This window comes from Amblyomma mixtum, chromosome 8 (genome assembly GCF_055824585.1).
Source record: "Amblyomma mixtum isolate Tamu chromosome 8, ASM5582458v1, whole genome shotgun sequence".
NCBI lineage: Eukaryota > Metazoa > Arthropoda > Arachnida > Ixodida > Ixodidae > Amblyomma > Amblyomma mixtum.
This window is the reverse complement of record NC_143019.1, coordinates 12,977,199-13,002,219: the sequence shown is the minus strand read 5'-3', so window position 1 is coordinate 13,002,219 and position 25,021 is coordinate 12,977,199. Positions and strand designations below refer to the sequence as shown.

Here is a 25,021-nt window from a genome sequence, read left to right as displayed (position 1 = left end):
CAGCCTTTCGCGATGCTTCACCTTAGCCGCGTGCCACTCGCGTCCACCGCCGCTCTCCTTTCTATCAACAGCATGGAAGAAAGATGCTTCTAAGTTTGTTGTTAGCCGAAGAAGTACATCATTACTTATATATTTTTATGTTCTCAGAGCGACGTAACTATAGTCGTGACTATAGACGTGACTATAGGTAACTATAGTCGAACCTCATTCTTACGAAACGTTTTATAACGAAATAATGGACATAACGCGGGAACAATGATTCCCCATGGAAGCTCGGTCAACACGGACTATAACGAAGCTATGGTCATAACGAAGTAATCGCCAGGTTCCTTCAACTTCGTTATAGGAAGGTTCAACCTCCCTCTCTATAACGAAACCTCTTTATAACGAAACGGTCCATAACGAAATATTTATTATAACGAAGGAATAACTATTCCCCTTGGAAGTTCGATCAGCCCGGGCTATAACGAAGCTATGGCTATAGGGAAGTTGTTCATGTTGTTTTCACGTTGTTCGGGTGACGCGAAGGGGATAATACTGTGATTATGTCACTGGAGGCTGCCGATTGCGCTCACGCGCATGACGTCATATCAACCTGCAGCAAACCCCTATGGCTGGCGCGTAATATCCAGTCGCAAGGCAGAGAGGGTATAAGAACCAACAGTTAGCTGTGCGCTTCTAGTCAGTGCAAACCTTTCCAGCCGGGGCGCCGCCATGTTGCTCGCTGGACTGCTAAATTTTTCACCTGGCATGCCAGTGACAGGTGCGCGCAGCAACATAGTGAACAATATGCCAACGCCTAGTGTAGCGCCACGTGCAAAAAACAGTCCAGCGAACAATGCGTCGTTGCCCAGCCAGACTCATCAGAGCAGGGGATCATTCGCACACCTTCCAAGAGCGGCGAGAACAACTCCTGAGAGGCGTCGTGAGTGCAAGGAGAGCCTCGAAATTGTTGCTCCTTAACCCCCTCTGTAACATTAGCTCGATGTTAAGGGGTTAATGCGCTATCTTCGTAGGCGAGCTGCGTTATCATGCTCTCGTCTGAGCTAGCAACAGGCAGGCTGATATCACATTGTTTGCCCACGGCAATTATACAAGCTTGTTGCGAAATTGTCGCGATGCTAAGGCGTTTATCTTGACAACCATCGTTTATTTGTATCGCTCATCATCGCATTTACGCGATGACGGGCTCAATTTGGGTCGGCTTTGTTGCAGCGAATGCCGATGTTGCTGGCCAGCCTACGCGCCGCCTAGTTTCGCTTTACAGCCGCAAGGTGTCGCCACAAGCACTGCGCTTTCGGTTTCCGTCTGCGAGCTGTCACCACCACAGACCTCCATGGTCTCGACTGATCTCGAGCATGGTTTCGAGTAAAGCCCCTCTAGTCTGAAGCGTACTGTGTAAGTACTGTGAAGTCTGTGGCTCTGCTTGGTGGCGGCATTGCTAAGTGAAACGGTCATAGAAAGCGAATATTGCCTAAGGTCTAGCACTGGCCACGCAGGTTTCGTTTGGGGACTGTACCATTTGTCATCGTCAGCTGCCCACCTCATAGAAATTCCCCCCGCTCCCGTACCCCGGAAGAAGCAGAGGAAGCTGCTGTAGTCTTTGCAATCGTCAACCAACATTGCTTTGGCAAATAGAGCTCGTATACACGTAGCTCCAGAACCCAAGAACGTGTCCACCCACTCCCATGAAGGCCGAAGAAGAGCCACAGTAAATTACATAAGACGAATGACCGGGAGGAGCGGTAGGGGCAGTCTACGTAGACGGAGCCCTGCATCCCTCTCCACATGGGAACGCAGTAGGACCCAACTACCAGGAACTCGTCAGCCTCTCCCTACAGAACTGCACCATATTAGAGGCAGAAGTGACCGCGATAGCCCTGGCCATACACGCACGGGAATGCTGCAGGCCGATCCTACCACATCGTGACCGACTCACAGGCGGCTTGTCGGCTCCTCCTTGCAGGCAGTATACACAAAAGATTGCTCCCGCTAGTCACGAGCAACCCCGAGTCAAACACATCCATCAAACATCAGATAACTTGGACTCCTGCACACTCGGGCTTGGAAAGGAATGAGGTCGCGGATGGCCTAGCTCTAGGTTACACAAACCGAGCGGGCCTTAACCCGATCTCCCCCTACCATTCGCTAACTCAACCCATGTCCACAGTACTCGACTCCACCACCGGTTCATGCGCCGATTCCTACCCCCACCTCACAACTGACGGCGCAGGAAGCTATAGCAACTCGAGACCAACACCTTCCCCAGTTTACACACATCGTATTCCCAGATCGATACCGCCCCACCTGCCCATGGTGCGCCGGTCAGCCCGCAGCCTACCATGTGACATGGGGGTGCATCGGGCACTGGCCACCTAGCTCACCTCCAAACGTATAGAACAAAGGAACAGTGGGAGGCCTCTCTGTCCAGCTCCGACCTGCAAGACCAACGCCAGCTGGTTCGTCAGGCCGGGACGGCAGCGACGGCCGCAGGGGTCCTGAACTGAGGACTCCAACCGCCTCTCAAGACCCTTGAACCTTTATTACTGTGCATAATAAATGTTACTACTACTACTACTGCTGCTGCGCCATGAGGGGAGGGAAAAATGATGGAGTGAAAGAAGGAGAGAAAGAGGTGCCGTAGTGGAGGTCTCCGGAATAATTTCGACCACCTGGGGATCTTTTAACGTACACTGACATAGCACAGCACTGAAAAGCGCTGGCATGCTATACTCTGCGTTGGTAATGAGGTTTTTAATAAGGAAACGCGGCAAGGGAATGGTGCAGAAGATATTATTTAATAATATATACGGCCACTGATTTGGGGTGAATACATATCAAAAGGGGAACGCAAGAATGTTTAAAGCTTGTGAAGGAGTCCAATGTCCTGCAGATAAAGAAACGAAAATTCTATGCATCACGATTCGTATCCATGGGGGATGCGAAAATGCTGTAAAATTTGTCGACAAGTACACGGTCCCGAAAAGAGGCTAATAAAAATTTGAGCGCACTGCGCTGCTGCGAAGGGCAGGCCGAGTTACATAAAACACATTTCATTGCCAGTGACAGCTGTATGAGAGTATCCATGTCACTCTCTTGGGATGTTCGCTAGCTGAGCATTTCAATAAAATGGGCTGCAGTGTTTTAGCTGAGCCACAGCTGTCACAATAGGGACTGTTCGCTTGTCCTCAGCTGTACCGGTAGCTGTTTGAGAACCCTGCGTACAGTCGGAGTCAATGTTAGATTCCAGATGGTGCGAAAATCTACGCGGAAGACCAAATTTTAATTGTGGTTAATGGGACACAGAAATACTTAATGATGAGATGGCCAGCTCGGGAGCCGATCCGTTTTCTCATTACCGTACATTTTTGCCATTACACACGTGTGGGGTTTTCTAAAGGAAACCTTTCTGAATTTCAGCTGCTGGAGACGTTTTCTGACTGCTTTGTTAGCCTTGCCTTTGCCCAAAATTGCAAAATGTGCTGGGATTCATTGGAATAGTACGTAGTGGCCTGCGACACTGGTCACGTGATGTGGGTATCCAGTGTCACAGGAAACGCGCTGCTGATCAGTTTAACTAAACGTGCTTGACAGGTTTTGTGCGGCTGCTTTACAAAGGAAGCGAGATTGCCCAGGAAGGAAAGTACGAAGGCAGTAGTTTTGGCGGCTGGGCATGAAAACAGGAATATCTCGGCGTTGCACGGCTTGGCCAAATCCAGAATTGTTGAAGGATATGTCAGTGCGGTGAATGGAAGGGCTTCATCTATTGTGGTAGACACCCGGCTTCCGCTACGGTTCCCGAGGAAGAGGATTCCTTTTGGAGGCCAGGACAGACCTCAGGAAACTTGTTCAGCGCTGCTTCCAGGGCATTCTTACTCTTGAGAGAGACTCGTTGGAGATTCGCAGGGCTCCTACAACGCAAGCTTTTTGAAGGAGAAACACTGAGCGGCAGCTTCTACCCCATCACGTTCCCGCCTTGTACCTGGCATCTGTGATGCTGCAGCAATTTCCTCACAAAGCTAATTAACTGGAGCGAACCAAGAGAGGGTTCTATAGATAACAATAACGACAAACATTTGAGTTCACAAGCAGAGCAGTGCTGGTCTATACAGCAGAAGTGTACATCAAGCCACTGATTTTCTCGTAAAAGCCGCGATTTTCTCGTAAAAGATGCGAAGGCCTCAAGGTGCCAGGTATGTACTACATGGAGATACTGAATGATGCTCTCTGGAGACGCCGCTGTGTAATGTAGCACAGTGAATTTTAGAGAATTTTGTGTACTGCAGTACAGAGCTGTAAATAAAGAAAAAGAAAAGATATTGACGAGCTTCAGATTCAGGCCTCATAGTGCAAGGTGTGCTTTTTGTGCTGTGTGTGTAATATATACCGGGTGTTTCAGCGAACACTTTCAAAAATTCTCATAAGTAGAATTTTATTGGTAAAGATATGGCTTTTGCAGCATAGTATTACCAATGTTGGTGGACACCAGAAAACCGGTGAATCATATTAGGTAGTAAACTGGTTCACTAATTTTAATAATTAACTTTTTAACTATTACAGTTAGGCGCCTAATTGCAATTAGATATTTGTAGCCGGTCGTTAGTAATAGCCATATCAGTTTTTAGAATTTCGAAAACGCAATTACCCTCACCGCTGTGGCTCGACAAAGTTTGGCTGCATCGGACGAAAAATACATGCGCTATCGAAAGCATGCAGGCAAAGCATCCCCTCCAGTGCACGTAACTAGTCGAAAAAGCCAAATTTTGTCGAGCCACAGCCCCGAGGATAATCGCATTTTCGAAATTCTAAAAACTGATATGGCTATTATTAACGACCAGCTACAAATATCTAATTGCAACTAGGCACCTAACTGTAATAGTTAAAAAATTAATTATTAAAAATTAGTGAACCAGTTTACTACCTAATACGATTCACCGGTTTTCTGGTGTCCGCCAACATTGGTAATACTATGCTGCAAAAGCCATATCTTTATCAAGAAAATTCTACTTATGAGAATTTTTGAAAGTGTTCACTGAAACACCACACACACACACACACACACACACACACACACACACATATATATATATATATATATATATATATATATATATATATATATATATGCTCTCCTACATAATAACAGAGACGTTAAACACCAGAGGGCTATAGCACAGCTCCCTGCGGCACGGCCTTCTACAAAGCACGATACGACGTTGGGCCATTTGGGGTACTCATAAGTAGCCGCTGCTTTATATAGTTCGCAGTCCACGCAGTCCCTCTGAGGCCACGACTTCTCAAATCTTCAAGCACTGAGTGTTCTTCATGGAGAAAGGGCTCGAAGGCAACTTCGAGGCCGAGGAAAACTTAGCTCGGCGTATATCTGTAGCGTGAAGGTCATCGTCAAACGATGAGACGAGGGCGACGATGCTGCCAATCGCTGACGTGCTTTGACGAAACCCGTTCACTCCTTGAAGATGCGCATTTCGGATTCAAGGTGCCATGGCAGGACGGGAAATGCCATTACCCACCGCAATGCCAAACAGCTTTGTCGTTCAGCTTTTCTGCTTAAGATTACGGAATCAAAGGCCGACCGCGGCGGCGCCATTTCTATGGAATCAGTAAGTACCCACGCCCGTACGCTGCGTTTTTACGTTAAAGAAACCCGAGATGGTCGAAATAGGTCCGGAGCCCTCCGCTACGACGTCCTTTTACACCACATGCATTTTTTTCGGGACGTTATAAACTCCAGTTACCATATCACATCATACCTTACCATACCACACCGTAACGCACTGTATCATACCGTAACACATCGTGCAATATTGTACCATAGTATACCATACCATATCGTACCATATCACACTGTACCATAAAGTACCGTACCATACCATACCATACCATAACAAACCATGCCACATACCGTACCACAAGACAAGGTACTAGAAATTTCATGCAAGAGGCGGGAAATGTTTTGCCGTCACGTTTGCACACACGTCCCTCGTCAACCGCCGCCGCCAGCCGCGCTCTGCTTGATGAAAGTGCGCAGTTACGGGCATGACCACAGCGCGGCATCGCATAAAAGAGCGTCTCTTGTCTCCATCGCTTGGTATGCGGCCGCATGCGAAACGTTGCGGCGCATATGGCGGTGCACATTGCTATGTGATGCGTTGGCGTTCCGAGTGTAGTCGTGAGCGCACAAAATAGCGCTAACAGGCGAAATATAGCGGCACACTTAGCGGTGCTTCCAACTGGGCTTAGTGTGATGTAACCTTCAGAGTGATTTGACAACCACACGTCACCTGTTCACAAACGCGGCTTTCGTAAGCATGCGAGGCTTTGCCTGTCGTTGTCAGCCTGTCTGGTTCACCGATAAAATCACGGCTCGTACTATATGAAGTCTATGAGTCACTTGTTTTTCAACCCTACGGATGAAATAGATGTGAGAAAATCTCTCGCCTGGTGCTTTTATTTTTATTTTTGAAACTGCAGCTTCATTTGCCCCCGCCCCTCCCCGATATATGGCACAACGCAGCGTTTGCATTGTCTGGAGGCAGCAAGAAACGATGAGAGAATTTGTCATTCGTCTTTCTTTGAGCCTGGCGATGCCAGTATATGTTAAACCAATTTTCTAAAAAAATTTTAGTTTTTAGTTTGGAGCTGTAAGGTATATGACACCCTGGAAAACGTAATTTTTCATTTTGCGTGTATTGTAACATGGTTTTGTTCTCGTTTATCTGCCAGTTTTACAGACCTTTTTCTTGTAAGTTTCTTAACAACAGATTCCTCCGGACATTTTAACTTTGGAACCCCCTTTTATACTTTGCGAAATTCATAAGAGCATCGGCAGCCCGATTCTCTGACAGTGAAAACTATTAGTGGTATTTACATAGCCCAGTGGGCACTGAAACTCTCTTGGACGTCCTGCGGACGTCCTAAACGTCTAAAGGACGTCCATGCACGCAAAACTGCAGGCGGCGTGCTTGCCGATCCCATCGCTCGTTCTAATGGTGCCTGGAGGGTGGGGTAGTCAGTGGAGGCTCGTAGGTGGGAAATGCATTTTTACAAGTGGGTGTCCCGAGGTGCACCTTTTTTGTGCGGAGTGTGGAGGGTTCATACACCCACGCCTACACACATACGTGCACCAACGCCTACACACACACCTACACACACTCACACCTACATACAGACATCCACGCCTACACACGCCTTCAACACACCCACACGCCTAACACACATACACATACGCACGCACGCACACACACACACGCACACACACACACACACACGCACACACACACACACACACGCACGCGCACACACACACACACACACACACACGCACGCACACACACACACACACACACGCGCGCATGCTTGCGCACTAACACACAGACCACAGGTTTTTTGAAGAGGGCTATATTGGTGACGAAGCAATGCTAAATTTAAATATATAGCAACGATGCTTCTCTGGCAGAGATTTTTTCAAAGGAAAATTATAGAGCATTTTAGGAATCTTAAAGTGAGAATTAGATATCCATAATTTATTCAGCAACATGGCATGCTCCAAAGTTCGTCTAAACGGGCAGTGTCCGGTGCGGCCAGTAATAACAATAAATATGATTTCGTTTACAAAGTAATGTCCCTGCCGCTGCGTTTCTCGATGCTTTGTGACTAATCATCTCATCTCAGTTGCAAAGCATATCTTGCAGCGTCACAATGAGAAAGTCCGCCATGCGTCCGTGGCAAGGACGGTACGTTGAGTGAACGGACAAGTGAGGGGCGATATCATCCCGAGTGAAACACGTGTACTATAGTTATGTCAGGCTGTCATCCGCTCAGTAGAGATCACCTTACTTCCGCTGTCGCGCGCGAAAGAAGGACTTGCGTTTTTAACGACCGCGGAAGAGAGTACGCTCGCCCTGTTGTTTAAATGCTTGGGAGGCAGGAATCCACGCGGCAAGCCAACGCTCGCGTGTACCGATTTGCTTATTTTCTAAAAAAATATAATAAAGCTACAACCTCTGACGAGGCTCGAGAAGCAGATGTTCTACAGCTGGCAGCATCAATCTTTCCAGATCGCTGATTATTTCAGATCGCTGCCGCTGCTACCACACTGTTAGCAAAAATAAAAATGTCACTAAATGGCTGGCAGGCATTGGAAGTATCGAAGATACATGCCCAGCATCTTTGGAGAAAAATTTAGATTCTTGGAGTATTGTATGGTACTGTTACGGAAATATTGAAGGTAAAGGTTTATTCCTCGAAAACGTTACCGTGCCGTAACATTACCGTAAACCTTCCGATATACAACAGCATCAGGTCACGAATGTCTTCGCATCATTATCATTTGCAGCCTGGTTTCCTAGGCACACTGACATCGGTTTAAGTGCTTTGTCTACCTCGCTTCGTATCCTTTGTGGTGTGCAACCAACTGGCTTGTAAATTCCAGTCTTTGAAGCCACGTGAAAATCGAACTCTGCTGACGTTCTCGATGATGGCGCAGTCCGGAATTTTGCCATCATTACTATTTGAACACTCCATCGATATGCCGATACGCGCCATAGTGGTTGACATGCAAATCTCCCAGGGTCATCGTACAGACAGGATGACGCAACGAGCAGTTATAAGGACGGCGGCAGGGATCGATCATGGCGGCCCTCTCGCAGAAGCGCACAATGGTAACGCGACGTAGCTGGCAACCAACAATAACAAGACGAGGAGGGATTTTAGTTGTAGTTGATGCATTTTCTACACGGTGGCGCTCTTCTTCGGCTACCCTGACTTCCTCTTCCGTCAGTGAATCAATGAGTGAGTTTGTGAGCGAGCGACTGACAGAGCAACCGAGCGTGAAAACATGAAATTAATGAAACAGCAAATAACTGAATGAGTGAAGGAAGGCATTTATTCCGATGCGTTTGGATGTGTTGACATCTCTTCTCACCGACCTCTGAACAAGACCAAATTTTTAAGTAATGAATGAAATGAAGCAAAGCTAGTGAGAAAGCCCGGCGCAACCGAAGTGATTAACGCTGGTTAAAATTAATAGGGTATTTCCCCGCAAAATATATGCGGATGCGCGTGAGTTGCAGATGGAATAGATTGTCGAGTACAGTGATGAGTGCAGATTACGAAAGCAAATAAAAGAGACAACAATGACGACATCCGCTGGTAGAATGAGCGGCAGAGATTCATGGAAGAGGCGGAGGTCGAGGGGGAGGCGACCCCATATCCGTCCGGCCCGACGCGCCATAACTAGTTGAATGGACTTGACCTTCCGTTCGCCTCTCCCCCGGCCTTCGACCCTGCTCGCAGAGGCCGCGGGACGTCGCGCGTTCCAATAGAACACCAGTGTCCTTCGATCACTGTCTGGCTCTACCCAGACTAGCAGCGTAAGCTGGCTTCGGTGCAATTCCTCCTTTACAGGGGCATCCCCGGTCCTTTGATTGGTTGACTGGCACAAAAACAAATTGATTGATTAATTGAGACTGATTGATTGACTGAATCACTGAGTCATTGATTCACTCATTACGGTAAATGGCGAAAAGGCTACGGTGACAGCACAGCGCTCAAACGTTGCTCTTTTTTTGAACAAAATATGGTTTCGAAGAAATTAAAGCAGTAACTGCCTCAATTTTCGGTGTAAACCTCAACCGCGCCGTGAGAGAATGGATGACGGAGGAGTGAAAAAAAAAGAAGAGAGAGAAAGAAGCGCCGTAATGGAGGCATCCGGATTAATTGGACCACCTCTGGTTATTTAGCTTGCGCTGACATCACACAGCACACAGGGCTCTCTTGCATTTCGCCTCCATCGAAATGCGACCGCCGCGGCTGGGATCGAACCCGCGTACTCGGTCTCAGCAGCTGAGGGCTGTAACCATATTGGAAAACGCGATTAGTTCACAGCCATGTGATCGTGAGAGAGGGCGAGTCCCGCCCGAAGACTACTCGCCGGTGGAAACGCCTGCCTGTGAGCCTCGAAGACCGAATCAGCAACGCTTAAGAAGTTGACCGAGAAGTCGCTATCTCTGTACCATTCAACATCAGTCGCTGCAGGAAAGCAGGAGAAAATCGGTGTAGCTGAAGACGTTCGAAAACGTTTTTGTAAATACATTGTGCACTATTAACATTATGAACACCCCAGCCGACCACCAGACACTAAAATCTGGAGTGATGGGCCCCAACACCGGGCCTTTTTGACATTTATAGCCGACACAGGCCTGCATGTGCACATGCGACTTTCTTATGCTGAAGGGCACATTTTCGCTCTTAAATAAATGCTCGCAGCTTTCACTCTCTCTTTCGCCAAAGAAATGGCAGCGATGGCTGCACCATCCGCGCCCATTCCCTTGTGAGTCCAGGGCCATACACTTCTGGGCCCATCTGGATGATATGTGACACAAAGTCTTGACATCTGTTGTCGTTTGTCTCAAGACCTTTTCCAAGGCAGATCTGTGGTCGCGTATCTCAAAAGCCGTCTCAAGATAACCCTCTTGTCGCTTGTCTCAATATATGTCTGTGGTCGCTTGTGCTAAGAACTGTCCAAGACAAGCCTGTGGTCGCCAGACTCAAAACCTGTCGTTGCTTGTCTCAAGACCTGTCCCAAGGCAGGTCCGTGGTCGCGTGTCTCAAAAGCCGTCTCAAGACAAGTCTCTTGTCGCTGGTCTCAATATAGGTCTGTGGTCGCGGCGCCAGGAACTGTCCGCGACAGGCCTGTGGTCGCCAGTCTCAAGACCTGTCTCGCGGGACATCTACTGTGCTATTAAGAAGCATTCCCTGCATCTGCTGCCGTGGGATAAAGTAGTGTACACCACGAGCTGTTATGTGGCTCACTGCTCTTGCCTTTCGCTGTTTTCGCCAAGGATGCAGGAGCCGCAGAAGTCGAAACGAGCAAACTGACATGACTAGATAAAAAAGTAGTGACACCTTCACCTGTCTGGGATGCGCACCCTGCTCGGAAGTGGCGTGGCAGTCAAGTCCAATCGCAGCTTGAGTGGTATAATACACCACTTTTTCTCCCGACAGTACGAGCCTACTTTTTCGCGAAAATTGGAAGGCTATGTAGAAATGTGACGGCAAAAGCGAACGTCCGTGTATAATGAAAAGCTCCTACAGCTGCTGTCTGGGGAAACCAGACTAGTTATTTTGTGGAAGAAGCGACAATAATTTCTATTCACAGCGCATGAATTAATGAAGTACTTCGCATGTACTTTGAAGCTGCGACTAACGACACGTTAGGCGCGCATTGTAAGTGGCGTTCAAAACAACTGACTGACCTTAGAGTTGCACGGTGTGTCGCAGCTCGTTTCACGTTTTAGTCATTTGGTGCAACACCTTCGCTGGGAAAGTGTTTGACGGCTTCGCTTGACAGAGGTATAAGACGACGTCTCCTTCAAGCGAAGCATGAGACAACATGGAGGAGCGTCGCGTCGTAAAGCGCAAAAGATCACTCGGAAACCTCCCGACCGAGGCCGCAAGCAGCCCCCTTGTGCTCTTCCTTTAACGGCCCATAATTCCCTGACACCTTGCCTGTCATGCCGCTTCACTTTTGCGTGTTTTATCTCTCCTTTAACTCGTCAGCTAAGTTACCTTCTTAGTTCACCCGCGTAAATGGTCTGCTTTTAAAGCTGAGCCCGTCTTAAAATTATCGTTTCTTTTATCATAGAGGGAACGAAACATGGTATAGTACAGTGTATGAAACAAGATGGTTTGTTTCAGACATTCTAAACACGAATTAGCCTATATATGGGGCTAAAAAGAGAGTAAGTTGCCCTCTACCACCAACCCTTTTAGGCGCAAGTATTCTGCCCAAGTTTCGGAGTAGATTTTGATCTCTGAATATACGAAATCCGTACTCTTGGCAACGCAGGCATATTCCCACTGCAAAGCATGGCGACTTGATACAGTTAGCAATGGGAGGAGATCAGAACCTCAGTCAAAATCTTCTCAAATGCTAGAACTTCGCAAGCTGTTCAAGAAGGAATTTATGGAACGAACTGTAAGCATTCCGTATGATTAGTGATAGAAATTTACTCCAGGGCTTGGGCAGCGTACTATGGCCCTAAATTGAAGTCCTCTAGAGGACATCATAGTGTCTTTTCACTCCTACATGGGCTAATTTGTTTTTAGAGTGTACAGCTGTCCAAGATTTTGCGTCTGAAAGTTTCTTCTGCTTTAACCTCGAAGGAAAGTTTGAGTGCAATATTGTGCGAAGAAGAGACTTGCTGTGTTCACATGAAGCTCCCAAACTTCAGCTGCTCACAGTTTTCACTCGGAGACCTCAAAATGGAGCAAAATCTCTTCAGATCAAGATGCAGCTATCCAACGCATCTACGTAAGTACATCTGTACAGAATGCTATGCTGCTATCTATGAGCCCCGCTTTCTTGCAAAAAGTCGACATAGCTAAGCTTTAAGAAGTGGAGACGGCCTTTAGAACTAAGTTTAGCAAGAAAGAAATGAAATCTAAGGTTTGATGAAATCTCGTCTGGCCGGTTAGTAGATTCTTATGTGAAAAGAAAAGAATAACGCCGACCAAAAGGCAGTTGTTAAAAGTTGTTAAGTAGTTAAAAGAAACGTGTCTACATCGCCTACTTGATATATTTCAAGCGCATTGACGAAACAGAAGACGGTAATAATATATGTGCATGTTTTTCTAAAAAGTTTTCAGTTTTAATAAAAGTCCTCGTTTGGCTGACCTTTTAAGACTGAATTTGAAACAAAAACTTGACGTGGTGAAAGGCAAATTACATTAGTAATTTGATTTTACCTGCCTGCGTCTATTAATAACTATGCTACGCGTCTAGCCCCTGTAAAACCTCCCAAGACTATGCATTGGCTGGGCATTCAGTAATATACAGGGTGTTTCACTTTTTGACTGAGAAGGCCACTTTTGTCGGTATCGCATTGTCAACGGTGTAGTATATCAGAATACAGCTAAGACATGCTAACAGAAGGCTGGTTAACTAATATTGAATAGTTAACTTTCCAACTATTACTGTTGGGTTACTTAGTTAATGAGAGATGAGTAGCCTGCCGTAAGTTATATACATGTCAGTTTTTAGAATTTCTAAAACACCGTTTCGAAAACACAATTTCGAAAACACAATTATTATTATTCTTGTTTATCCCGCTCTCCAGAAATACTGTACCATAACATTTGCCTCTGTTACATTTTAGTCGCACTGTTTGTTGCGTATATGTTGCACTGTTTTTTTTTAGTACTGCATCACTCCCCCTCTTTAATGCCTTCTGGACCAAGAGGGTAACTTGAATTAAAAAATAAATAAATAAATATGCTTCTGCAAGCTTCATTGAATTCTTGTTTACTGATCCAGCTAACCAAAGCCAAAGCGGTGATTAACAATGCATAATCTTTTTGCACTTGGGATCGGCGTTCGATGTACTCTATGACCATATGTCAGCCCCGGTCTCCCCACTGATGACGTCAGCGCTCTTCTATGGCTCTTCCTCTCCTATTTCTCTTCCCTTCCCTTCATGCTGCTTATCCGCGGAGGAGGGGGAGGCCGTCATTTCGAATTCCACCGTCACCATCTCGTTTGACGTATATGTTAAAATGCAAAATTTTTTTATTTCTCACGCGACGCACGTGTGGGGGAGGGAACGCTATGGAAATATTTGCGGGGAAAATCATGAAGCCCTCATAGCGACCGCAGTTACAAGACTGTCAGTATAACGCGAGCTTACAACAGCGAACTGTATGCATACTGTGTAGTGTGTTCTTCACGTGTACTTTTCAGTGATTTTTTTTATTCCTTCTCTCTCTCTCTTTTGTTCCTGTATTCGTGCTTTGACCATATTTTTTTATTGTGTATTGTCGGTGCTTGACGTTTTTGTTCCTTGACAAGTCCTCTCCTGTAATGGCCTTCAAGTGAGGTCTACAGTATTCTTAAATAAATATAATCGCATTGCAAACAGGACATTCACAGAGAGCATACGCATTAAGACTTTGCAGTTACATCAACTAAAAAGTAATGTAATGAGAGATTTCCTTTAAGTCTTGGCCAGTACAGCTCTGTTATCTTATCCAACGGTATTAATGAGTATTGCGAAGTTGTATACTTTGGGATAATTTATGCTGAGGATCGAGAAAGGCTGAGGCTATCCTAGACAGCTGTAAAAAGGGATCGCAACGAATCAAATAAGCTTTTCAAGCAAAGCAGTATTATAAATCATAAACGTGAACATAACATAATCACAAACATAACAGTATCATAAATAAATCTCAGGAATGTGTTTTTCTCTCCGCCTTTGACTAAAACCCGTTCATTGGAAGCAGTTCGTCCCGATTTATAAATTTCTACGTGCCGAAACCCCAACACTTGAGCAGGGATTAGTGAAGGGCTCCGGATTAACTTTGTCCGCTTAGGGCCCATTTAATGTGCACCTAAATATCAGCACACGGCACTCCTTGCACATCTACATCGAAATACAGACTCCGCAGCCGTCATAAAAACGCTCGAACACAGGCTGAAAGCATCTCCTGCATGAGAGTTGAAAACCGATAATGAAGAGGCACGCTTCGAACCGTAAGCTATCGACAGAGTTCAGTGTGACCACGGGCCCAGGTCGTGAGTTGTGATAAGATAAGCCTTCCGTTTCGATGACTTCCGTTCCCCTCCGAGCGCAGAGACGCTCTGCGCATATAGAACGAGGTCTGAAGAGGGTTAAAGTTGTTAACGCAAGGGCGCGTTTAGAAGTTCGCTATCCACAGAGTTCAAGGTGTCGAGCAGCGGATGTGTGCGCCCTGATAAGTATCCCCTATCGATAACGTCTCCGAAGAACCCCACTAACTCGCCTCCGAGCGCAGAGACGCCCTGGAGCCCAAAACAAAGCATTCCGCCCGCAGACTGGGGCGACAAACATGCCACCTCTAGTCTCGATAGTTAATGAAGGCATTTTTTTTTTTGTTCGGAGACGGGAAGATGTGCGCAGGCCTAGTTTTTGAAGCGAAAGCTTCACAGCGAGACCCCGCGCTTCGATCGCCGGGTGCTTAGTTTTGACATTCAGCTGAGTTAGAGGTCAAACCATGAAAAAGAGAAAAAGAAATGGAATCAATATCCATGACTCGCTGCCGCTTTTTTTTTCTTCAACGTGGTATTTAGTACAGTGATGTAATGTTCTATGTACATGAACTATATACAAGCAATTATGAAAAAAGTGTTAAACAATACATATTGAAAAGACCATGCACTAGAAAAGGGGCAATGCGGAGCACATCACTAATAGTGAGTGCCACTCCGGTTCGTAATCAGTCTGGGCATACACGTCCATTCGACTGAAGTGATCCTTTGTAGACACAACAGGTTCACAGTGTCTGTCCATCATGCGGGTTTTCCAGAGGCTGTGCAGTCCAATCAGAAAGAACATGTCCAGGGGTTCATCAACAAATGGCAGCCCAGTGAGATAGCGAACAGAATGTGGAGTCAGATGAATTCTTTTCTTAAATGTGCGTTGCAGGATATCCCAGAGGAGTACTGCATCTTTGCAACTGATGAAACAATGCTCAATTGTTTCTGGTTCATCACAAAGGCGGCAATTAACGGTAGACACAAAAATGCCCTTTTTCTCTAACCATGTTCTAACGGGTAACGTACCGGTGTGTAACTTAAAGAAAAAGGTCTTTGTACACGGCGAGACTGGCATCATACGTACTCTTTTGAGTACGTCATGCCCAGGTAAACCAAAATACAGAGAGCGGTACATGGGCGGAGGGAAGAGCATACTAATCAAAGCTTTATACAACTTTTTCCTCGACACTAAAAAAAGGAACTCAGGAGAAAAACGAACAAGTAGGAAACGGACAGCCAAATACACCTCTTGCATTATGCCCCACAAACACGGACGGTCACAAACATTGGAAGACACAATGAGGTTGGGTAAAACATGAACTAAGTTTGTTTGCAGGAATGAACGTACTATTGGGTGTGTAGTGTCACGGAAAAACATGAAACGTGACACTATCTGTTGGACATACAGGTGAACTAGACCAAGGCCACCAGCGCTTACAGGCCGAAAAAGGTTATCACGCCTCATGGATTCAAAAGACGAATCCCACACAAAAGTAGCGAAAACCCTGTGAAAGCGCTGGATAGGAAGTCTTGCGCAATGAATAATTTGCAGTACATAATATATTTTAGTGGCGAGAAACAGATTACAGGCGGTCGCCCCGCCGCAGCCATCACGCCTCGTGTTAAACTGCACCACACTCTCGCGCTGTGCACTGCAGAGCGTCGTCTTCATCAACTTCCATCTGCTCCGTCCCGCAGCACTGCCTGCTCACTGTCGTCTTCGACGTAGCACAAATCCGTGTTTTCGCTCCGATTCGAATGCAGTAAACATTCTCTCTAGTTTTTCGCAAGCAAGTGAACAAAGCGACTCACGTGAACGTTCGCGGATTCATGCCTTGTGTGTGACGCGCGAAAGCACGATGGATTGTGCTCGTTTTATAGGAACTGCGGGTCGAGGCCACTGCGCTACGAGTTTTGGCACGTGTTTCCAGATGCCGCGAGTCACAGGTGGCCGCCTAGTTTGACAGTTTCGGAGCGGCTATCGCGGAAAGCGTCAGCCGGATGTTTTCCATTGGGACGCGGCCTGTCTGACTCCTGTCTGCTGCGTTTTATCCTACAGCAGTGCACACTCTTTCACGCTCTCCTGTATGCATATATAGTGAAAGCTACTGAGATGCCGTACGATTCCTCCTTACATGCACGTAAGGTTGCGGGCTGCACATTAGGGGTGGCAATGAAAAACGTAGTAATTGCCATTTTGTTCCCCAGTCAAGGGGTAGTTACGGTTTTTCTAGGAGCTCTTACATAACCGACGATAGACCCTACTGAAAAAAGCTGTATGATGCAATAACCTTATACAGGCTTTGTTATACAGTTGTCACCAAGTTTGTATCACCACCCACCCACCCAAGCGCAGCCATAAGGCTACAGAGGAAACAGCTTTCACAAAAACTTCGTAGTTAAAGAAAAATTGGTCCCGGTCCAGGGTTCGAACCCGGGACCACGGCTTCACCGGAGCAGTCGCTCTTCCAAGTGAGCTGATCGGGGCGGTAACGTATGGTACGGCGAGAGCATACTGATCAATCACTCGAAGTGGGAACGTTCTTACAGTCATACGATTGTCATACGACCCTTGCAAAAATTTTTTGACAGTCTACAGACTGTCCATAGACTTCTGTCTGTAATGTCTATAGACTCTCTACAGACAAATCCTACTCCCTTATCACAAATATACTCCACCCTGGGGGATTCCCCTGAAACATTTGACGAAGAACGTATGGCATTCGTGACATATATGAATGATAATTGCTTGGCACCTGTATGACAAACCTGTAAGAGGTTAGTGCATCATATAGCCTTTTACACTATAGAGATGACCGAATTGCATGCGACCCCGAGCGGCTCGAACGGTGCAGTCAGTACCACTTTACTCATTTTTAAGAATTGTTAGTGTCTCTCCTGTGTGAAAGACGGGCTGTCGCAGCGCGAAGACAGATTCATCTTCTCCGGCTCCTCGCTCGCTGCTGTGACAACGCTGTTTGCCATTTTCCTGTTGACGTGTTCGCGGTGGGAGAGCCACGCTACAGCTGGGTCGGCAGAGTCCGCGTATAATAACTGGAGTGTTGCAAAACGCATACTGTAGGGGACGAACAGCTTCGGAAAGAGCACGGCTGACGGAAAAAACAGCGCTGATGATAGTCCACCGCTGGTCATTAAAAGGCACTGTCGCTCCTGTAAGCATTGTAGCTATTTATCGGCTCCCCCCCCCCCCCCCCCCCCATTTGTTTGTTTGCATGCTTTTTTTTTTCATAGAAGCTCATTTGCAGACCTTGCCTTAGCCGCATCCAAGCAGAAGATGAGTTCCTGAGGAGAAAGAGGCTTCGTTATAATGACGGCTCAGTGGAGTCGCGAGCTTGGTAACGAGTACGGAACAACGCCGTACAGTCATCCACAAAACTGTCTAGAGCGCTCCAGCGGCGCCCTCTGTTGTTTATTTTTGACAGTCGCCGCTCCCCGGCGAGCCCGATTTAGCTCTTAAAGACATGAGGAGTTAAACATGACCCATGACAATGCGCATGCGCAATGCGGTTTTGTTTCGAGCCCTATATACCACTTGGAAATGACGTCAGTAAACTCCGGGCGTCATTGGAGTGTTCTAGGCAGCTCTGTGGACGACTGTACATTTCGATGACTCGACTAGTAGCATAAAGCTGAGATAGTCGTGGCACACGTAACCTCCCCCCCCCCCCCCCTCCTGTATTCATGTAGTGAAATCTACTGAGCTGCCGTACAATTCCTCCTTCCAGTGTAAAACCGACGTGTCCTAGCAATTTCGTTTGAAAACAGGCACGCACATACCCAAAAATTCTGGACAAACGCATTTTTCAACGGGAACCCCTTTATGAACGCAGTTTTTTTCATATATTGTAACACTGCGCTACAACAATCAATATAGCCGCAGATCTCCCGTCGGCAGACTTGCATTTTTTTTTTGCTACTAGCGTTTTTTCTATTGTCAAAAGCGTTCCCGCTGGTTTTCTATGGCAATCTTAACTGCTTGATGCGAGTTATGGAAACAATTTAAAAGAAAGATTTTACTACACATCGAAAGATCGGACCTTCAACATTTATATAACAGTACCTTGCAGTTTTCGAGGATTCAAATTTTTTTTCCAAGAATGTGGGCCATGCAATTGATTAGTCCCAGCTGTGCATCTGTCTCGAACTCCAGCGCCCCGCAGCTAGGACTCGCGGTATATTCGAGACTGCAAAGTTCATCCTAAGCATCCCTGGCTGAATGTTAAAATAGAAAGTCGTCACATCTCTAGCGAGTTCACTCAGAAGCCTCGACATTTCGGCGCCTTCTTTTTTCCTTCTTCGCTTCCTTCTCCCGCCCTCTTTCAGAGGTCGCCAACCCGCGTCGCTAAATACCGTCCACTTGTCGCCTGCAGCAGTTCCCGCGCATATGTCAAAGGCTCCGATGCCGTACACGAGGCAAGAGATGTCCGCTGTAAAGTGAACAGTAGACGCGAAAGCCCTGGAGTGCTTCGATGTGCTGCTGCGTGTCGCAGGCTCGCAGCAGTGCGGCCGCTTCAAGGAGAAATCGATATTATAAATCATAGTTTAGACAGTTTTTCATTTTCCGATGAAGCTGTCAGCGGGTATTTACGAAAGCTTCAACGTTTATGGCAGTGACAGCAGCTCTGCACGGTTGTTAGATCTATGACATGTTATATTTTTTATGATTACATGCTGCAACGCACAGCATACACGCGCGCGGCCGCATTTCAGCACTAGATGGCGCTGCTTAATCCTCGTGTAATGCGAAGTCAGGATAACCGGCAGAAAGTTAGGTGGGCGGATGAGATTAAGGAGTTTGCGGGGATACGGTGGCCATAGCTGGCGAAGGACAGGGCTAATTGGACAGGCATGGAAGAGGGATTTGCCCTGCAGTGGGCGTAGTAAGGCTGATGATGATGGCGATGAATCCTCGTGTGTGACAGCAGCAGGAGATGTGAATGAATCTCCAGTAGACATTGGAAAAAAGCGATTGAACGATTGGTGGCTCAGAAGCAGGGCGGTGACGTAAGGATACAAGTTCGGGATTAAAAATTGGTCAAACTTGAAAGAGAATATAGCTTATACTTTAGCAATAATGTCGAATTTATAGATATCACCATTCAGTTCGACAGATTGGTTTAGAGCATTGTAAAGAAATAGAAATACAGAGCAGGTGGCACCTGCCAATACACCGCTTCAAAGGGTCACTACTCACATCTATCCATCCATACGCTCAAGCTATCCTGGATCACGAGCTTTTTGCCACTTTCATTGGCATCCTTCGGAAGAACTACGACCTGCATAAGGTGACGCACTGCAATACGGCAGTAAAGTCTGACCGGTTCTTAGTACTTTACGAACCGGTCGGAAAAACACGGTGGCCATCTCACTGTGTCGTCCCATCTGGCAATGCACTGTATATATACTTCACAACAGTCTTCCCGGATCCAGAAATGTGTAATGCAGAAGAGGGACACACGAACGAAAACAGTGGTTTATTTACGACGTTTCGGCCGGGGCCCAGCCTTCGTCAGGTAATGCGCAAAGCATCCGTACCTGTACTACGAAAAGACATGTGACCAGCAATTAATATCTAGCGCCAACGTAAAAATATGCGCGTGATGTCGTAAGTGACGCACAGTGACGAAGCTTACAGACTTTCGGAGTTGACACGAGCTCCTCTCTAGTACAAATGGCCTACAAAATTAGAGCTGGGGCATTTAGAAAGCAATAATCAACACGCATTGCGGAGTTAAAGGCATGGCACAGAAGCACGTGGCCAGTCACTTCGTCAACTTATAAAGAAAAAATGAGGGGGCACTTTGTTCACCTAAAGTGCGGTGGCTGCTTGCGTCACTGATGTGTGGTTAAGATGTTGAGCTTCGGAACGCGACAGCGTCTTGCAACGCTGCCAGGGAGTCCATTGAACGCCATCGCCCGTTCGGCTCTACGCCTTGCTCGTCGGTAAATTGGTTTTTGAGGAAAGGAAATATATCTGTCTCTCATATCTTGGTGGACACCTAAACCTCGCCGTAACGGGAAGGGAGGAAGATGGGAGAGAACGAAGACACCGTGTTCACTATACGCGCCTTTGTTCATTCCAAACCATCGAGCTGGCATGGCGGAGTGGTAGCGTGCTCGTCTCGCAAGCCGGAGACCGGGGTTCGATTCCCGAGCTCGACCAGTTTCCTACTCGGTTTTATTTATTCATCTGGTCTGACTAGAAAGGTTAATTAGGCTAATTGGTTAAGTAAGCAATTAACTAAACTCAGACCAACTTACTTGGAGCATCACTATACGATCCCTTTAATTGGTTGCATGGTTAGTAGCCAAAGTACAATTGGCCCCGTTTGAAATTCGCGCACTCTGACGTCACGAGCGTTTCGACCAATTGAAAAGCGTGACATTTCTGTCGACAACTTCTGCTTACAACGATGAAGCATTAAAGGTTTCCGCCTTAATAACATTAAGCACGAAAGAGTACACGGGGCATAGGTGATACAGTACACAAGTATTCTACGCTTTGACATGTGTTGCACTCGAGTCATGCACCTTCGAGGTGAAAAGGGAGTAAAGGAGAAAAACAAGCTTATTTAAGGTCTCCACCCGAGCTTCGAGGGTGTTGCGCTAGTGGCGAGCCACATACAACAGTTGTGTTTCCGTAATCGGAAACACATCCTCTACATCCTGGAGTGACCACTTGCCCTCGAGACCCACCGAACCAGAGCTCTCCAGGGGCCGATCCATCGCCCACCAAGGGACCACAAGCCTGCCCTCCACAAAGCAGCCTACCTCGAATGATCTGCCCACTGCGGTAACGGGCACAAGCAAGAAACGACTTTCCCAAAAGATCAGGCAACACTACGCCACAGCACATTGCCGGCGAACGCTGCGATGGCTCTGCAAGGCTGACTAGGCACCGCTTCGAACGGTATGGAGACGTCAATTGGATTTTTTAGGCTGAGAAAGTTGATTGGCAAACGCGTCCGATATCAACTTCACGCGTCGACTCTATACGTCGCTGATTCAATTGTCCCCAAAGACCTTAAGCTCACTTTGCAACCAGCTACCTCTGAAATGTCTACCCGAAAAGAGGGGGAATGATACTCCAGAAAAAGCATCCTTAGATCTCATGCACATTGTTATTGATCATTACCGGTCGTCCGTTAAAGACTTAACCAATAGAGAACAACAAATGCGCGCCACATTTACCCTAACACCTGTACAGCATACTTTGCTATATTGTAGGATGGGGTTGTGGCTGAGCAGAACCTAGGTCGCTTTGCAACGTTCAGCAAAGGTGCAGGCCAAGCGTTCGGGCTGCGAGCGAGCGTCACACCTCAGGATCGTCGTCTTCTTTCACTACTACAGTTCACCACAGTGAGCGAGCACGGCTGCTACACTACAATTACCCCCCGGCGAAAAAGGAGGCATCCTGCCGACTTAGGGCGCACAGATGGTAGGCGGATCGTAGTACGGCTTGAGACGGTCAACGTGCACTGTTTCACGGCCACGACGGCGCGCATCTTGCGGCGGCGAAAGCGGTTCAATGATGTAGTTGACTGGAGAGGTCTGGTAGACGACACGGTACGGGCCGTGGTACTTTGAAATGAGTTTTGTGGAGAGACCGGGACTGGTGGAGGGAACCCAAAGCCACACGAGCGAGTCTGGGGTATAGGACGGAAGCGGACTGGTAGGGGCGCGAAGGTGCTTCTGGCGATTCTGATCTTGCGTTGTAAAAGAGCGGGCAAGCTGGCGGCATTCTTCAGCATAGGTCGCTGCTTGAGAAAGGGTAAGAGACTCGGAGATATCAGGGCGATACGGAAGCACGGTATCCATGGTACAGGAAGGCTCGCGGCCGTAAAGAAGAAAGAACGGAGAGAAGCCAGTTGTGCTCTGTGTGGCAGTGTTGTACGCATATGTCACAAATGGGAGAATGCGGTCCCAGTTTGAGTGGTCCGAGGCAACATACTTGGCGATCATGTCGGTCAATGAAACGTTCAGTAACGCCGTTCGTTTGAGGGTGGTAGGCCGTAGTAGAGCGGTGAACAATGCGGCATTGGCGAAGTAGGGCTTCGACGGTGTCTGAGAGGAAGACACGGCCGCGGTCACTCAGAAGCTCCTTGGGAGAACCATGGCGTAGAACGAGATGATGCAGGATGAAAGACGCAACGTCGGGAGCAGACGCGGATGGCAAAGATGACGTTTCGACGTAGCGGGTAAGGTGATCGACTGCCACTATGACCCAGCGGTGTCCAGCCGGAGTTATGGGAAGGGGCCCGTAGAGATCGATGCCAACGCGGTCGAATGGGCGCATGGGGCAAGGCAAGGGCTGCATCGGAGCAATGGAACGGCGAGAAGGGGTTTTGTGGCGTTGACATTCCGGGCAGGAGCGAACGTACTGTCGAATGAAACGGTACATTCCCCGCCAGTAGAAGCGGAGTCGAAGGCGCGTGTAGGTCTTCACCACACCGGCGTGAGCGCACTGGGGGTCGGCGTGAAAAGAGGCGCAGATGTCGGAACGCAGGTGGCGAGGAATGACAAGGAGCCATTTGCGACCGTCGGGAAGGTAGTTGCGGCGGTAAAGGAGGCCATCCCGTATTGCGAAGTGGCGGGCTTGACGACGGAGAGTGCGGGTCGCAGGTCGCTGAGATGGTGTAGACAGGAGAGCGAGGAGGGAAGCGATCCAGGGGTCCCGTTGTTGTTCAAACGGCATGTCGGCAATATCAAGGGAGGACGCATCAGTGGTGGCGTCTAAGTCACAAGGTAGCGGGGACCGCGATAGTGCGTCGGCATCAGAATGCTTACGGCCAGATCGATAGATGACTTCAATGTCGTATTCTTGTAAGCGCAACGCCCAACGAGCAAGACGGCCTGAAGGGTCTTTGAGGGACGACAGCCAGCAGAGGGCATGGTGGTCGGTAACGACAGAGAACGGGCGACCATATAGGTAAGGTCGGAACTTTCCAATAGCCCAAATTATTGCCAAGCACTCCTTCTCTGTCACGGAATAATTGCGCTCGGCCTTTGTCAAAGTGCGGCTGGCATACGCAACAACATGTTCGGCGCAGCCGGGCTTGCGCTGAGCCAGCACGGCACCGAGGCCCACGCCGCTGGCGTCAGTGTGAATTTCAGTGTGCAGGCCGGGGTCGAAATGGCGGAGGATCGGCGGGGACACAAGCAGGCGTCGAAGCGTTGTGAACGCCGCGTCACAGTCTGGTGTCCAAGACGAGAGGCTGGTGTCGCCGGCAAGCAGATCAGTCAGGGGTGACAGGATGGAAGCGAAATTGCGTACGAAGCGGCGAAAATAAGAGCACAGCCCGATGAAGCTACGCAGCTCTTTCAGGGAGGTGGGTCGGGGAAACTCGGCGACTGCGCGCAGTTTTGCAGGATCGGGAAGGACGCCTTCTTTGGAGACGACGTGGCCCAAGATGGTAAGCCGCCGGGCTGCGAAGCAGCACTTCTTTAAATTCAGTTGCAAGCCGGCGTCGGTCAAACATTGCAGGACATGCTCGAGGCGGGCCAGGTGGGACGAAAAGTCTCGAGAAAAGACGACGATATCGTCCAGATAGCACAGACACGTGTGCCACTTGAGTCCGCTGAGAACTGTGTCCATCATGCGCTCGAATGTGGCCGGCGCATTGCACAAGCCGAACGGCATGACATTGAATTCGTAGAGGCCGTCGGGCGTAACAAAGGCCGTCTTTGGCCGATCAGCAGCAGCCATGGGCACCTGCCAATAGCCGGAGCGGAGGTCCAATGAGGAAAAGAATTCCGCGCCTTGCAGGCAGTCGAGGGCATCGTCAATACGGGGAAGTGGATACACATCCTTGCGCGTAATCTTGTTGAGGCGACGGTAATCAACGCAAAAGCGGATCGATCCGTCCTTCTTCCGCACGAGAACAACGGTAGAGGCCCAGGGGCTGTGAGAAGGCTGGATTACGCCGCGCTGAAGCATGTCGTCCACTTCCTTGGTAATGACGGTGCGTTCAGGGGCCGACACGCGATAAGGACGCTGGCGCAAAGGGGCATGCGTTCCGGTGTCAATGCTGTGTGTGACGACGGATGTGCGGCCAAGAGAGCTGTGCGGGAAGTCGAAGGACGTACGGAAACGTTGAAGTAATGCGACGAGCTGATCACGTTGGTGCGGCGAAAGGCTGGCATCGATAGATCGGGAAAAAACAGAAACGGTGTCTTGGTTTGGCGTAGCAGGAGGCGAACCAATGGCATCTATCTGGAGAGGGGCAGGCTCGTCAGAGACGGAGTATGGAAGAGCGTGATCGACTGATTCTACATGGCCCAGGCATTCGCCGCGGAGAAGCGTTGATGGACAAGAAAAAGGGTTCGTGACATAGATTGCGCTGTGGCCATCGCAGACAGTCAGAAGAGCGAACGGAAGGAGGAAACAGTGGCGACGGGCAGCGGCATCGG

At 48.2% G+C, this 25,021-nt stretch overlaps 1 protein-coding gene across 3 annotated transcripts in view; it reads right to left on the bottom strand.

The window, feature by feature from the left end:
- LOC149331377 (equilibrative nucleoside transporter 2-like) overlaps positions 1–25,021 on the bottom strand; it is a 105,768-nt gene that overhangs the window by 43,168 nt on the left and 37,579 nt on the right. The window contains exon 1 of one of the 3 annotated variants that reach the window (XM_089556499.1): positions 16,403–16,444. The exons of the other annotated variants lie outside the window; for them this stretch is intronic. Coding sequence (XP_089412625.1) covers positions 16,403–16,422 — 20 coding nt within the window. The 5' untranslated portion in view covers positions 16,423–16,444. Of the gene's footprint in view, positions 1–16,402; positions 16,445–25,021 lie in introns of those variants that run through there. 3 annotated transcript variants of the gene reach the window in all.